This window comes from Gymnoscopelus braueri (assembly GCF_963280865.1).
Source record: "Gymnoscopelus braueri genome assembly, chromosome: 2".
Classification (NCBI taxonomy): Eukaryota; Metazoa; Chordata; class Actinopteri; order Myctophiformes; family Myctophidae; genus Gymnoscopelus; species Gymnoscopelus braueri.
The window spans coordinates 47,041,555-47,055,557 of NC_137604.1; the positions used below are offsets into that span (position 1 = coordinate 47,041,555).

The following is a 14,003-nucleotide window of genomic DNA, read 5'->3' on the forward strand; positions in this document are numbered from 1 at the left end:
GCATCCCATGACACCCCACTAGATGGCACAGAGGACCAATTAGTCTCTAATAATAATCTTTTATTTTTTTAAAGATTTTTTTTTGGCCTTTTTATGCCTTTATTGATAGCACAGTAGGCTGACAGGAAATGGGGAGAGAGAGATGGGGAGTGACATGCGGCAAAGGACGTCTAGATCGGGAGTCGAACCCGCGACGCACTGTCAGGCTACATTGAGCCTCGGTGCCCGGACTGCTACAACAGCGATCCGGGCCAATAATAATCTTATAGCACGGTCCTTAACCACTCTATATATTTGCAGTTTTCCTGTAAAATAGAGGAATTAAGACACCATAATGTCTTCTTTTACATTGAGGCAACAGGTCTATGCACACACAGGCATGATGGATGGGGTCCAATGACCCCTTTCAACCTGGTGTCCCTATTTTGGGACAGGTTAAAACAGGCTAAAACAGGTTGGGCAGGTTAAAACATTTCAAAATGTTCATAATAAGTGAAAATTGCAGATCTACAAGCTCACAACGCGCCGCATCACGACACATTGTGAGCTTGTAGATCGGCTATCTTCACTATTTGTCATACGACGAAACAATTACAGTATATACAGGGCTTAAGTGGTTAACAAATTGAAATCCCTCATTTAGGACAAGTGCATGTTTGGAACAATACCAGAAGTCTCTTTACACAAACTATGCTGGACCAAGACATTTCTGCACACACAGCACAGTTCCAGCAACTGTCATTCATGAATGAGTACTGAGACCTGCCCCAGTATATTTCAGAGTCATTTTGGTTTGGTTTGGTTTAGTTTGGCACAGAAAAAGTACATAGATGGATGAAGACATTATTATTGATGCTGACCTCCCGTTTGGTCTTGAGGTCTGTCTCAGGGTCGTGGGAGGCTGAAGGCCTGTAGGAATGTACTTTCATCTGCAATTGTCGGGCTCGCTCCTCTACTGCAAGGGCTAGGAGAGAGTTAGAGAGAGAGAGAGAGAGAGAGAGAGAGAGAGAGAGAGAGAGAGAGAGAGAGAGAGAGAGAGAGAGAGAGAGAGAGAGAGAGAGAGAGAGAAAGAGAAAAGAGAGCATAAAGAGAAAGAACAAGAGAGTAGAGTCCAATTGGACTAATGCAAGGTTATAGGCATAGGGAGAGAGCAGAGGATGCAGGAGCCATTTCTAAACACTAGGTGGAGCATGCTGTGCACTTACAGTATTACTCCAGCTATGTGGCTGGTGCACAGAATAGAATAGCTGTGAAATCAGACTTGGGTCAAATACTTACTGCAGATACAGATAGATAGGTGTGGTTTCCATCCAATCATACCAAATCTGACTTTTGCATTGATCTACTATGATCTAAATTGATTTTGTCCACAAACATAGTGCATTGTCCTTTGTAGCACACCCATCTACAGTATCTGGCATGTAAGTACCACAAAGAAAGAATTTTCAAATACTACACAGTAAAATCCTCAATGTTAATTTAGTGTGCAAATGTAACATTGCTTGTTTTCTATACTCTTTCTATAATATGTCATTGCTGTCAGGCAGAAACCTCATATCCGCGTTTTTTATTTATTTATTTATTTTATCATAAATGAATGCCCTATTTCATCATACAAGAGTGTTGCACAAAAATTGTGAAAATAGCAGATCAGCTATTTTTCATAATTTTACTTTATTTTTTAAATAATAAAAAGGATTTCCACCCGACAGCGACGATCTGTGAGTTAAATTAACAGTCGGGATTCTAGAGTGTATTGACCCCGGTCTGCTGGGAAAGGTTTAGAGTAATAGCAGTGGTTGTGTCAGCCATACATTTTTGAGGCAAATGCACCAGCAAAGAGCTGTGAAATCAAGTGGTTCTTATAGAGTTACCTTTTTCACCAGGTTTATTATGTACATGTTCTTCATGGAGCATTAGTAACAGAATGAACATACAGGGTGAGGACAGGGAGGAGAGAACAGTAAAACATGGAACAGGAATTGGATACAGATTCATCTTGAAAATTCCTTGTTATTTCTGTGTGTGTGTGTGTGTGTGTGTGTGTGTGTGTGTGTGTGTGTGTGTGTGTGTGTGTGTGTGTGTGTGTGTGTGTGTGTGTGTGTGTGTGTACTGTATAACACACGCACGCACACCACACGCACGCACGCACGCACGCACGCACACACACACACACACACACACACACACACACACACACACACACACACACACACACACACACACACACACACACACACACACACACACACACACACACACACACACACACACACACACACACACACACACACACACACTATATATTCTTTTTAGAATGCCTATCTGTTCAACATCATTTCTGTTATATCTAATTGTATTTGAACCATAGAGGTTTAACTTCACAGCAGAGGTATTTTCACAGCTCCTGTTACTCTCATTAGGATCTAGTCAACAGCCTTGAATTCGTGGACATTGTTTTGTTTTTGTCATATTCCTAAGGCAATAATTTGATGACCGGCGGAGACTCAATGGAGACTCAATTGAGTCTCCTACAGCCGGAGACTACTTTAACTTAACCAGTCAGCATTATTGTACTGTCACTTAGTAGCAATGACCATTTGGGTTAACATCTCTGTGTATAAGAAGGGTTAGACATTGGTGCTCTGAGTGTGCTTATTTGCCCATGGGTCTTTGCTAGAGGGGTGTGGAGCCCAGGGACTCCCTCTTTCCTTGGTGTTTCACCTTGATTGTGCTTAAACCCTAACATTTAACTTCAATAAAACTATGCCTAACCCTAACCTCACAAACACTATGTCTAACCCTAACCTTGACCCTAACCTCACAGAAATAATGCCTAAACCTAACCTCAAAACCCTGTCCGCCTGGGCAAACCACCTGAGAAAACCTGGCCTGGGGCTATGCTGTTTTTATGCTTGAATCTTCTTCAATAAATTGTCAACACTTCACCCTGGATATTGATATTTTCCATAACACACACACACGCACACACGCACGCACGCACACCTTGCTCTATGCTGCTGCTCTTCGCAGGGAGCTGCGGCAGCTGTCTGCCCCTGCGACCTGAAGGGGGAGTCCCCATTGGAGGGGAAGGGCTGTCGTGGGCGTGTGCTCTGATGGAACGAAGCAGAGAGAGAGAGACGCAGGGAGATGAGAAAACATTACAACATACATATCTAGTCATCACATCTTGAGTTTAGTAATCCCACAACTAAATCACACAAGCAAGGAAAGTGATTACCAGCATTAGAGGTGATACGTTTGGGAAAAAGAGAGGATTAGATTTATCAAGGAGATAGATAAAGGAGAGGGTAAAAGTGATGGCATTGAGCTTGTTTACATGCATACAGTATTCTGGCTAATAGTTACAGTAATGTCCTAGTTCAGTGGTTCTCAAAGTGGGGTACAGGGACCCTCAGCGTTCCTTGAGGGGGTTCCAAATTGACCCTTACAGGTCTGCAACTCTCAGAGTTATGGGGGTCCTTGAAATTAAAAAAGTTTGAGAACCACTGCCCTAGTTAATGTCCTTTTACTGTAATGTAAAATAATGTTACACTCAGATTTACAAATGACAGAAACACTCAGGGATAGATAGGACAGCAGCACAAAGGTGAGGTGGAGATGGGTTTGGCTTGGTTTGGTTTTGGGCCGCAGCATGCACCTCTCCAGCCGTGGTGAATTTGGGGAGGACCCGGCCAGGGCAAAGGGTCTCAGTGGGGCGCCTCTCCCTCTACTACCTCTAAGGATAGAGGTTGGCTGGATACGGCTGCCGTTAACGGGCAGACAACGAAAGGAAAAGAAAACAAACAAAATAACCCTATGAATGCAGTAAAACAAATATAAACACAAATAATAAAAGGAAAGCATGCTCAAAAATAAAAAAAATAAAGTAAAATGCACACAATGAAAGTCTAGGATATCTCAGGAGACATTGAGAAAAACAAATAGGACTTAAGGACAAATTACAGTTTTCCTCAATCGCTTGGACGCATTTCTTGAAACTCTAACCTTGTTCTCTTAACAGTGCCTCCAAACCCCACACCATTAAAGCAATGTACATTTCCCATTTGCCCTGACACAGTTGTTCATTGGATAAATCACTGTATGCAAAATACTAAGTACAATGAGCATTGTTTACAAAAGATATTTGACCAGCATGATGGGTGATTGGAGCGAGTGAGTAAATTCCCTTCACGCCAGAGAACAGTAACAGAGAACCCATACTGTCAATTCCCACAGGTGCACATTTTTTAACACAATACGTACAACATATCATATATAAATGCTAAGGGCTCCAGTGCACTGTTTGTACATAAAAAGCAAGAAGCCTGTGCCAATTGGAGCCGTGCAAGAGGTGTCCGTGGTGGTGGGGCAGGAGGAGAGGGGCACACAGGATAGATAGGCAGGGAGGACAGAATGGATGCCCAATGAGAGTCAAGAAGAACTTGACTACACTGTTTTCTTTTCTCTTTCTTGCATTGATAGCAACGCGCAATCTGTCAATTTTTGAAGTAAATACTTAGCATTTTGAGTGTCAGGGTTTACACAACGATCGGAAGGTGCTTGGTGATATCGTTGTAGCGATTGACAGACTTATGCCATTTGACGCATTTGGTTATCATTTCGATTGTTATAGTTTATTTTGCACTGGCGGTGGTATAGTTTTATCATAAATGATTTGACTGTTTTGGGGATTGCACTTACCAAGTTTTGGGGATGAGGTTAGAGTTTCAAGAAATGCAACCAAGCGATTGAGAAAAACTGTAAGACTATCAATAACATGAATTTAAGGCCTTGTGACACGACGGCATTAAGTAACCGTGGATTGTGATTACAAATGTTCTTCTTTCCATAGCCCTTATGTGTGGAGTTTGTGTGGTGTTCAGTGAACGATCAATATGGAAAAATCAATACACCAGATTTGACAACCAGCAATACAGTAATTGAATGGATAGCATCACTCTATAGTGAGAAGAGAGGAGAAGAAAGTGAATGCGGGTGTATGAGAGGGGATGAGAGTGAGTGAGTGAGTGAGTGAGTGAGTGAGTGAGTGAGTGAGTGAGTGAGTGAGTGAGTGAGTGAGTGAGTGAGTGAGTGAGTGAGTGAGTGAATATCAAAAAGCTTTATAGCCTGTATATAACATGTACGACGTAACGTGACATAGCTCTGTTTAACACAATATATTATACATACTTTCCCCATTTTCTTAAGCTGTTTTTATTATATTCTGACACTTGCTTTGGCAATGTAAACGTATGTTTTCTCATGCCAATACAGCTCCTTTGAATTGAATTGAGTGAGTGAGTGAGTGAGTGAGTGAGTGAGTGAGTGAGTGAGTGAGTGAGTGAGTGAGTGAGTGAGTGAAGTGAGTGAGTGAGTGAGTGAGTGAGTGAGTGAGTGAGTGAGTGAGTGAGTGAGTGAGTGAGTGAGTGAGTGAGTGAGTGAGTGAGTGAGTGATTATGTGGTCTTACCTGTCGCCCTCCAGGCCTTTCTTGCTGCCCTTTTGACAGTTTTGCCTGTCTGAGTTTCCTGGCTGCCTGTTACAGCAAACCGGAACCACACCAGATAGGGGAGGAGGAGGGGGGGGGGAGAAACAGAAAATGGGGGATGGAGAAACAGAATGGATAAACAAAAAAAACAAAAAAATAAACTGACATGTTGGATGTTGAGTGTGAAAATATATATATTTAAAAATGTCTCTCAAACACAGCCAAAAAAGGTGAGATTATTCATCACTATATAGCAGCGAGAATAGGAGCAGCAGAAAAGAACTATTATACACAATGTTATGCCACAAAGCAGAAACAGGAGACGGGAAAGACACGTACAGCACTAACCACAAGATCGGAAACAATAAATCAGTGGAAAAGCTCTACACTGTGGTTCTCAAAATGGGGTCCAGGGACTCTCAGGGTTCCTTGAGGGGGTTCCAAATCTACTCTTACAGATCTGTAACTTTGAGAGTGTACAAATGCAGTGTTGATTCCGTTGACTAAAACTATGACGAAAAATGTTCGTCGTCTTTCTTTTTTCACTGACGAAAACTATATAAGAACTAAGCTACGATGACTAAAACTAAGACTAAATCTATTGACAATTTCGTCAACAAATAAAAAAAACTAGACTTATATGTTAGTGAGGGACGAGTGGAGAAGAGATCCAGTAGAACTAAAAGACGAGTCATTTTATGTTTGGTTGCGCTCGGGTGTTGCGCTCTGAAAATAGCAGATCTACAAGCTCACAACGCGTCGCAGTGAGCTTGTAGATCGGCTATTTTCAGCACGTAACCAAGTGTAAAATCAGGCCTTAGGACACCATCAAGGTACCGCCAAAATACATTTTAGTCGACTAAAACTAGACAAAAACTAAAACGTTTCAGATGACAAAAATATGACTAAAACTAAATGGAATTTTATTCAGATGACTAAAATATGACTAAAACTGAATGGAACTTTAGTCAAAAGACTATGACTAAAACAAAATAAAAATTTGCTGTCAAAATCAACACTGTACAAATGGTACAAATGTGTACACTCTCAGAGTTATGGCGGTCCTTGTTTGAGAACCACTGCTCTACACTACAGGAAAACTGGCCAGGAGAATAGTAGCGTGTTAGCAGAGGTGCAGCACAGGCTCCATGGGGTGACAAAAAAAGGGGGGGGGGCAGTTGTGGTGGTACCTGTCTTCCTCAGAGGAGGCATGCTCTACTAAGATCCTGGGACTTGGGGGTCTCCTGCGGGGCAAAGAGTTGGAGGACCTGGAGGTATGGATGGAGGGCCAGGCAGAGAGGTAGCATGCCCAGGCAGGAAAACCAGCAAACGTAGATGGTGAATATTGGGACAGTCCAGGGTATGAAATATATATGGTTGGGCAATTGATATATATCGATATTGTGATACGAGACCGGATATCGTTTGTGATTTTGGATGATTTTGCGGTATTGTAATATTGTGATATGGCATGAGCGTTGTCTTTTCCTGGTTTCAATCACATAAGCCCTATTTTACAATTTTACAAATATTGTGATATTTTGTCTATATTGCCATAAAGTATGAAACAGTGAAATTATGGTGTGGCAAAAGATAGGAGGGGTGTTATGCTACCCAGTGAACCTGGCTTCAGTGAACCTGTTAGCCGATGGCTCATTGTCGACTTATACTATTGAACACTGCTCCAGACAGACCACATTGAGTCCACATGGTTAGCATGGTCCATATTTCTCAAGTATTGACGACTTTGACTTTGATTTCGACATAATATTTTGACTTCAAATGTTGACATATTCCATTCTTTGGAATGCCTTGGCGTGAGACCAGGTTGGGGTGTACTGTATGTCTCTGTGTGCCTGCAAATATACGTGCATGTACCGAATGCTTGTGTCCTAATGCTTAAACCTTACACAATCTCTGCAATAGTTCAATCCTGTCTAAATGATGCACTAATTGAATGTGAGTTACCTGTCTCTGTCGGGAGAATGGAAGTTGTTGTCTGGTCTCAGGCAGGTGGTGCTGGCACTCCTCACTCTGTCCAATGATGGCTGCAGGTCACTGCAGGGGAGGGAGTTGGAGAGAGAGAGAGAGAGAGAGAGAGACAGACAGACAGAGGAAAAAAGACGGGGTAGAGAGAGAGAAATGCAAAGATGGAGAATAATAGATAAGGTAGCAGAGGAAAGAAAAGTGGGAATTGGGAAAAAAGGAGGAAGAAGAGGAGGGCAGAAGAAGGGGAGGATGACAGGGGAGGTAATTGTAAAGAGAGGGGCAGGGAGAAAAGAGAAAATGAAGAAGGCCGTCACACAGGGCAGTATAAAGCCCAATTTACACTTTGTTGTATAGTACGATTGCATTGCTTGCCGGAAATAACGTAATTTCAAGTCTAAAACACAATGCAAAATCAATTATTTTGAAAATAACTCATTTTCAAGCAGTGTTGATTTCGTCAACTAAAACTATGACGAAAAATGTTCGTCGACTACCTTTTTTCACTGATGAAAATGAAATAAAAACGAAATAAAAGCTAAGCTACGATGACTAAAACTAAGACTAAATATATTGACAATTTCGTCAACAAATAAAAACTACACAAAAATGTTAGTGAGGGAATAGTGGAGAAGAGATCCAGTAGAACTAAAAGACAAGTCATTTTATGTTTGGTTGCACTCAGGTGTTGCGCCCTGAAAATAGCCGATCTACGCGTTGTGAGCTTGTAGATCGGCTATTTTCAGCATGCAACCAAGTGTAAAATCAGCTATTGCAATGGCATCAAGGCACCGCCAATATACATTTTAGTCGACTAAATCAACTGTAGATTTAGTCGACTATAATCTTATGGTATTTAGTCGACTAAAACTCGACAAAAACTAAAACATTTCAGATGACTAAAATATGAGTAAAGATAAATGGAATTTTATTCAAAAGACTATGAACACATTGAGTGCCAAAACCGTACCGGTAAGGTTTTGCAAATACACCCGTGGAGTGCCAACTTTCCTAAAAAACGTATAAATACGTGAGTTTTATCTTTTAGTTTTTTTTGTTTATTTCCATGCGGGAGGGGCTAGAGCAGCTCTGGGATCACCCTAGGCGATTCTGAGAAGGACAGGCCAGATGCATCACCGTGTCAAAAACATGGCTCCCCATCCGCTTCCGGTCTATTTCCTTCTCTAAAACGCCTATAGCTCCGAAACTTTTTTCTATGGGGAAAACAACTCATTTTGCATCCGCGATCGCTCCACCATTGTTACTCGCGTGAGAGATGTTATCGTTCCAGCCCTTAGCCAGCACCATCGGGTAAAATGGAGGCATGCTTTTTTTTTCATGGATTGCTCGTCATGGAGTCTACAGCTTTAAACAGCACAATGGAGGTTAACGGTGAGATTCCCGGCACCGAACGTATTCTGTTATTATAAAATTCTGGCACCCAATGTGTTAACTAAATAAAAAATTGCTGTCAAAATCAACACTGTTTTCAAGTAAAAAACGCAACGCAAAATCAATTATTTTGAGCGAGCATGGTCGTACGACAAAGTATATTGGGCTTCACTCATATAGGGGTCTGGCTGCTCTGTCTCCATTTATCACAGCCAGCCAGTCAGTCCTTGCAGCCATACAGTTCTAGTCCACTCAAATGGAAGGTTGTCGAGTTACCATGGGAACCAGATCTAAGTGGGTGAGCAGACCACTTGTGACTGTGACTCTCTCTCTGTGTGTGTGCGCACTCACGCGTGTGCGCGTGTGTGTGTGTGCGCTCGCGTGCGTGTGTGTGTGCGCGAGCGTGTGTGAGTGAGTGAGATCACATAGAGAGGAGAGGCATAGCACTTTCATCATGTAGCCCTTTGTTGTCTTCCGTATGGTCAAACTTCCCACTGCTCTCCACAGTGCAGTGGTTGGTGTGCTGACAGTACTGCACGGCATGTTTGTTCATTGTTGCTTTATTGAAGCATCTCTGGTTAACAAATGGCTGACTTCCTGCCATCGCACGATGTCACGGCACGTACATGCTGCTGCACACAGGCTAAACGTACGCCGTGCACAAATAACAGCGAGCATTTAACAGTTGAATCTATGTTTGATACTGTGCAGTTGCCAGTGCATACTTAAGCCTCTGTACATACGGTACCGGTACGTACATATATATATATGTGTGTGTGTGTGTGTGTGTGTGTGTGTGTGTGTGTGTGTGTGTGTGTGTGTGTGTGTGTGTGTGTGTGTGTGTGTGTGTGTGTGTGTGCGTGTGTGTGTGTGTGTGTGTGTGTGTGTGTGTGTGTGTGTGTGTGTGTGTGCGCATGTGTGGGTAGAACAGGGAGAGGAAGTGTTGTGGATCTTTTGAAGTGAAAGGTGTATGGCGGCTCAATTTATACTTTGCTGCGTGTCGAAAATTGTCAATCTACAAGCTCACACATGCGCTGTGAGCTTGGTAGATCGGCTATTTTGGCGCGCAACGCCAGCGCAAGTATAAATCAGGCTTGTGTGTTCCACTCTTACCTAGCTGTGACCTCGTCAGTGAATCTGAGCACACGCTGCGTTAGGACATTACGAGCCATGCTGTTGCCCGTTTCCTGCTTACAGGGAGGCTTGCTCTTTAGACATGCAGGAAGGGTGGAACTACGGCCAGTGTGCCAGGCAGTAAGGACATGCATGCAGGAAACCAAGAGAAAAACATAAATGTGAGCGGCAAATAAAAAGAAAGTAATGTGCAAAAGAGATTTGGTTAGGATAAAAATACATTTAAAATACAGGGGGAAGAAAGATGATTACGTAAGTGAATAAAACGTCATGCGACCATGCCAGGGAAATGGCAAAAACCAAGAAAGAAACAGGAATTGCATGTTGTAGTGGTATGAAATAAGAACAAATATTTACAAAGGAAAAGAAATGTAATGCAATGGGATTCCTCAACAATCATCTTAGTGGGTGACATACTATGTTAAAGGGCAAGACCACTTTGGTAGAGGTTTGGGCTATGTAGTTACCTTGGCATGATGTATCTCCAAAGGTACAAACAAAAATAATTGCTCCATTGATTAGAAATTGATGATTCAATGCTATGCTCCTCATTGACTTGACGGTGAAACAGCTCTCAAAGTCACTCTTCTACCACGTAAACGAACACAAACAAAGTTGATTCAGACAATATAGATCACCATACCCAGTACTGTTTATTTTTTAAATAAAAATGTTAATTCCTGTTTATTTTACTATTTGAAGATCCGTGGATCCAGTCCGGGTTTTTTTCCTATTAAAAATAGCAAAATCAGCACGAAGTTAACATTTTTATAAAAAAAAAAACAGTACTGGGTTTGGTGATGTTCTATATTGTCTGAATCAACTTTGTTTGCATTCGTTTACGTGCTAAAAGAGTGACTTTGAGAGCTGTTTCACTGTACAATGTAAGTCAATGAGGAGCATATTTTGAATTATCAATTTCTAATCAATGGAGCAATTATTTTTTATTTCTTGTCCACCTTTGAAGTTACATCATGGCAAGGTAAATACACAACCCAAACCTCTACCAAAGTGGTCTTGCCCTTTAAAGTTAACTTAATGTACGTGACCACTGAACACGCTGTGCATGTACTTCCTTCAATCAACAGTATCAGTATCCTCCGTGTGAACTCAGAAGGGTAAATTCATGACATGATAGTATAGTAGTGATAGTATATCCTCTTTCCTCTCTGCGTGGATGGACCGCCCCCACATGTTACATCTGGACCTAGGAAGATTAGATGTAATGCTGATTATATAACGCAATCTGAAGCTCTAAAGCTCATGTTGGGCCTGCACGTGGTGGAGAAACCATCTGAGCTCTCTCTAGAGAATAAAGTACGCATCTACCCGAGTGGTGGACAGTGGATTAGAGTATTATACAGTACAATGAAATACAGTAATAGCTCATGCGATGCATTAGGTCTGTTCTGTCTGTCTAGTGGCTATGCAACAAGGAACAGGGCTTTAAATCTAGCTGATAACGATGATGCTGTCTGTATACTCAGCTCTCTAATGTGTCTGTCAGAGACGAGGAAGAGAGGACGCTAAACATATCCGTAACGATATTACGCTACTGATGTGTTTTTCGCGCAAATTATGACACTAGGATCAACATTACATTAGCATGTTGGAGGAACACATGAGATAAGGGGATAATGGTTGGTTCGTCAAAGCAGCTAGCCTGGGATCCAGCCTGCGCTTCACTACGTTCGGCGGATTTTTTTTTTCTCACTTTGTTTCTCAGTGTGGAAAGGCTCCTATTTGACTGGTTTTGCAGAACTACACTGGAACTACATTATGTTACTTAGGCAACGTCGTTGCTGATTGGATGTTGTTCAAACGAATCACGAATCACAACGATCACCCTGGTGTTTTTGTCCCGCCCCGCACCACAGACCAATCAGAAGCCACGGTTCGTCTTCAGCCGTATGGCATGTCCCTTCTCCCTTGGAGTCTTTCCAGACTGAGAAACGAAGTGAGAGAAGAAAATCCGCTGAACGTAGTGAAGCAGGCTGGATCCCAGGCTACAAAGCAGCACCAGGACAATGGAACATAGCAATACAGTTAGACCGCAGTAACCACAAGCAAAGCTCTGCGAGACACTTGGGGCTTCGATTACATTGATAGAACATGGTTTCAATGTAACGGCCAACATACTGTATGGCAGTGGCTCTCAAACCGTTTAATTTCAAGGACAGCCCATAACTCTCAGAGTTACAGACCCGTAGGGGCGTGCTGGGACCAAAATTCTGTGTTTTTACATAGCAACCCTATGTAAATTACGCCACTGCTGAAAAACGTCCCAGCCCAACAGTAACGTAACTAATAATTGGGCCGCGCGACCCGGAAATTACCGTAATAATCCTAGAACGGGAGCAAAAAAATTTTTTTATTAAAAAAAAATAAAAAATGGGTGGCCCACCGGCCGTCTGGTGGCCCGTAAATGGCGCGGCCGTTCTGGAATTTTTCCAAATTTCCCAGTGGCCAGCACGTCCCCCGTCCATTTGAAACCGCATCAAGGAGCCCTGAGGGTCCCCGGACCCCACTTTGAGAACCGCTGCTGCAGGGTATACTCCACAAGTCCACAATGTTTGACAGGGAAAACTGGGTGAGGGCAAGAAAAAGGATCAATGCTTGTAATGCTTGCTTTTTGTTTCTAAATAGGCTTACCTGTACATGTCTTTATGGATACCGTTTACTAACAGGGGCATTTTGGGGGGCAGTGTGTTGTTGCTGTGTCTACCTACACCCCTGGTGGAGTGAGTGTAGAACAGATCATGCACGTAAAAGGAAGAAAAGAGACAAAGTGGGAAAACATATACAAGATGCCATGAATACACACGTCCATGGAAAACAAAATTCAGAGATTTGCCATGTGTGAGGTCAACATCTGAACACTTGTGTAATCCTCAGACGCGGATTGATCAGTGTGTTTGTGTGTGTGTGTGTGTGTGTGTGTGTGTGTGTGTGTGTGTGTGTGTGTGTGTCTGTGTGTGTGTGTGTGTGTGTGTGTGTGTGTGTGTGTGTGTGTGTGTGTGTGTGTGTGTGTTTTCATGAGACAGTGTTGACTGAGTGACAACGCTGTCTCCATCCTTTGAGCACATGTACACTCGACAGTACTGTATGATGTCACTTGGCGTGCGAAACATGACATGACCCTTTAAACCTTCTATTTATGCAGACGCAGGCACAAAGCTACTCCACAGATTGACTTAAGAGCAGCTTTAACAGGCATACATTGTAAAAGACACATTCGGTTACCACATTAAGAGTGTTACATGTGGAGTTACTGAAGTAGAATGAGGATGGATGATAAAATGGCAAATAGGCTAAAAATAACACAGGTTGGTGGTTGTTGTAGTTTTTTCGCTCTTTTTTTTTACCTGTTTGTGTGCAGGCACTCGGCACTCCCGCCCCGGACAGACCTGTGCATCTCCAGGACCTCACTGTCACCATGATGATGGGTTAAACAATCAAAAACAAACCCAAAAAACAAAATAAAGGAAAACAACAACAGAAGAGGATGACAACTCAGACAAGCAAGTGGGATTATGAATGAGAGAAATCAGGAAATCATAATTCTGAGATTTCAATCAAGTCAGCATTCAGTATTAGAGAGAATGAGATAATTTCAATAAATCATGGTGGCAGTTGTTTTAGACTGTTAGTAGTATTAGTAGGGAATTAGTACTACGGCCTCACAATACTCTCTCAAAAACTAAAGCAAGACTCAACCTTTCAGAAATATCAGCAATGCCATTACATTTATGACCATCCTAAATGAAATACAAAAACATAAATGTATATTATATCTACACAGTTTTCAGCTTTAATTCTCATTAAAGCCCAGTTGAGGACAAATGTCCAGGTAACTGGGCTTTAATTGTTTGTTTCTTTGTTTGTTTCTCTCTGGCTTTTTACCCTCTTTCTCCCCAATTTTAGTCGTTATGCCAATTGATTCCTCCCTTCACACATATTAGTGTGTTGTCGCTTGTCGCTGTTTTTGTATCCTATATTGGC

General features: G+C 42.2%; 1 protein-coding gene across 1 annotated transcript in view; it reads right to left on the reverse strand.

The window, feature by feature from the left end:
- rims1b (regulating synaptic membrane exocytosis 1b) overlaps window positions 1-14,003 on the reverse strand; it is a gene marked incomplete at its 5' end in the record, with an annotated part of 89,986 nt that overhangs the window by 14,553 nt on the left and 61,430 nt on the right. The window contains 9 exons of the mRNA XM_080417209.1: window positions 861-964; window positions 3,007-3,113; window positions 3,662-3,766; window positions 5,472-5,537; window positions 6,680-6,757; window positions 7,458-7,547; window positions 9,981-10,100; window positions 12,654-12,734; window positions 13,367-13,429. Of these exons, the coding sequence (XP_080273335.1) occupies window positions 861-964; window positions 3,007-3,113; window positions 3,662-3,766; window positions 5,472-5,537; window positions 6,680-6,757; window positions 7,458-7,547; window positions 9,981-10,100; window positions 12,654-12,734; window positions 13,367-13,429 (814 nt within the window). The remainder of the gene's footprint in view (window positions 1-860; window positions 965-3,006; window positions 3,114-3,661; window positions 3,767-5,471; window positions 5,538-6,679; window positions 6,758-7,457; window positions 7,548-9,980; window positions 10,101-12,653; window positions 12,735-13,366; window positions 13,430-14,003) is intronic.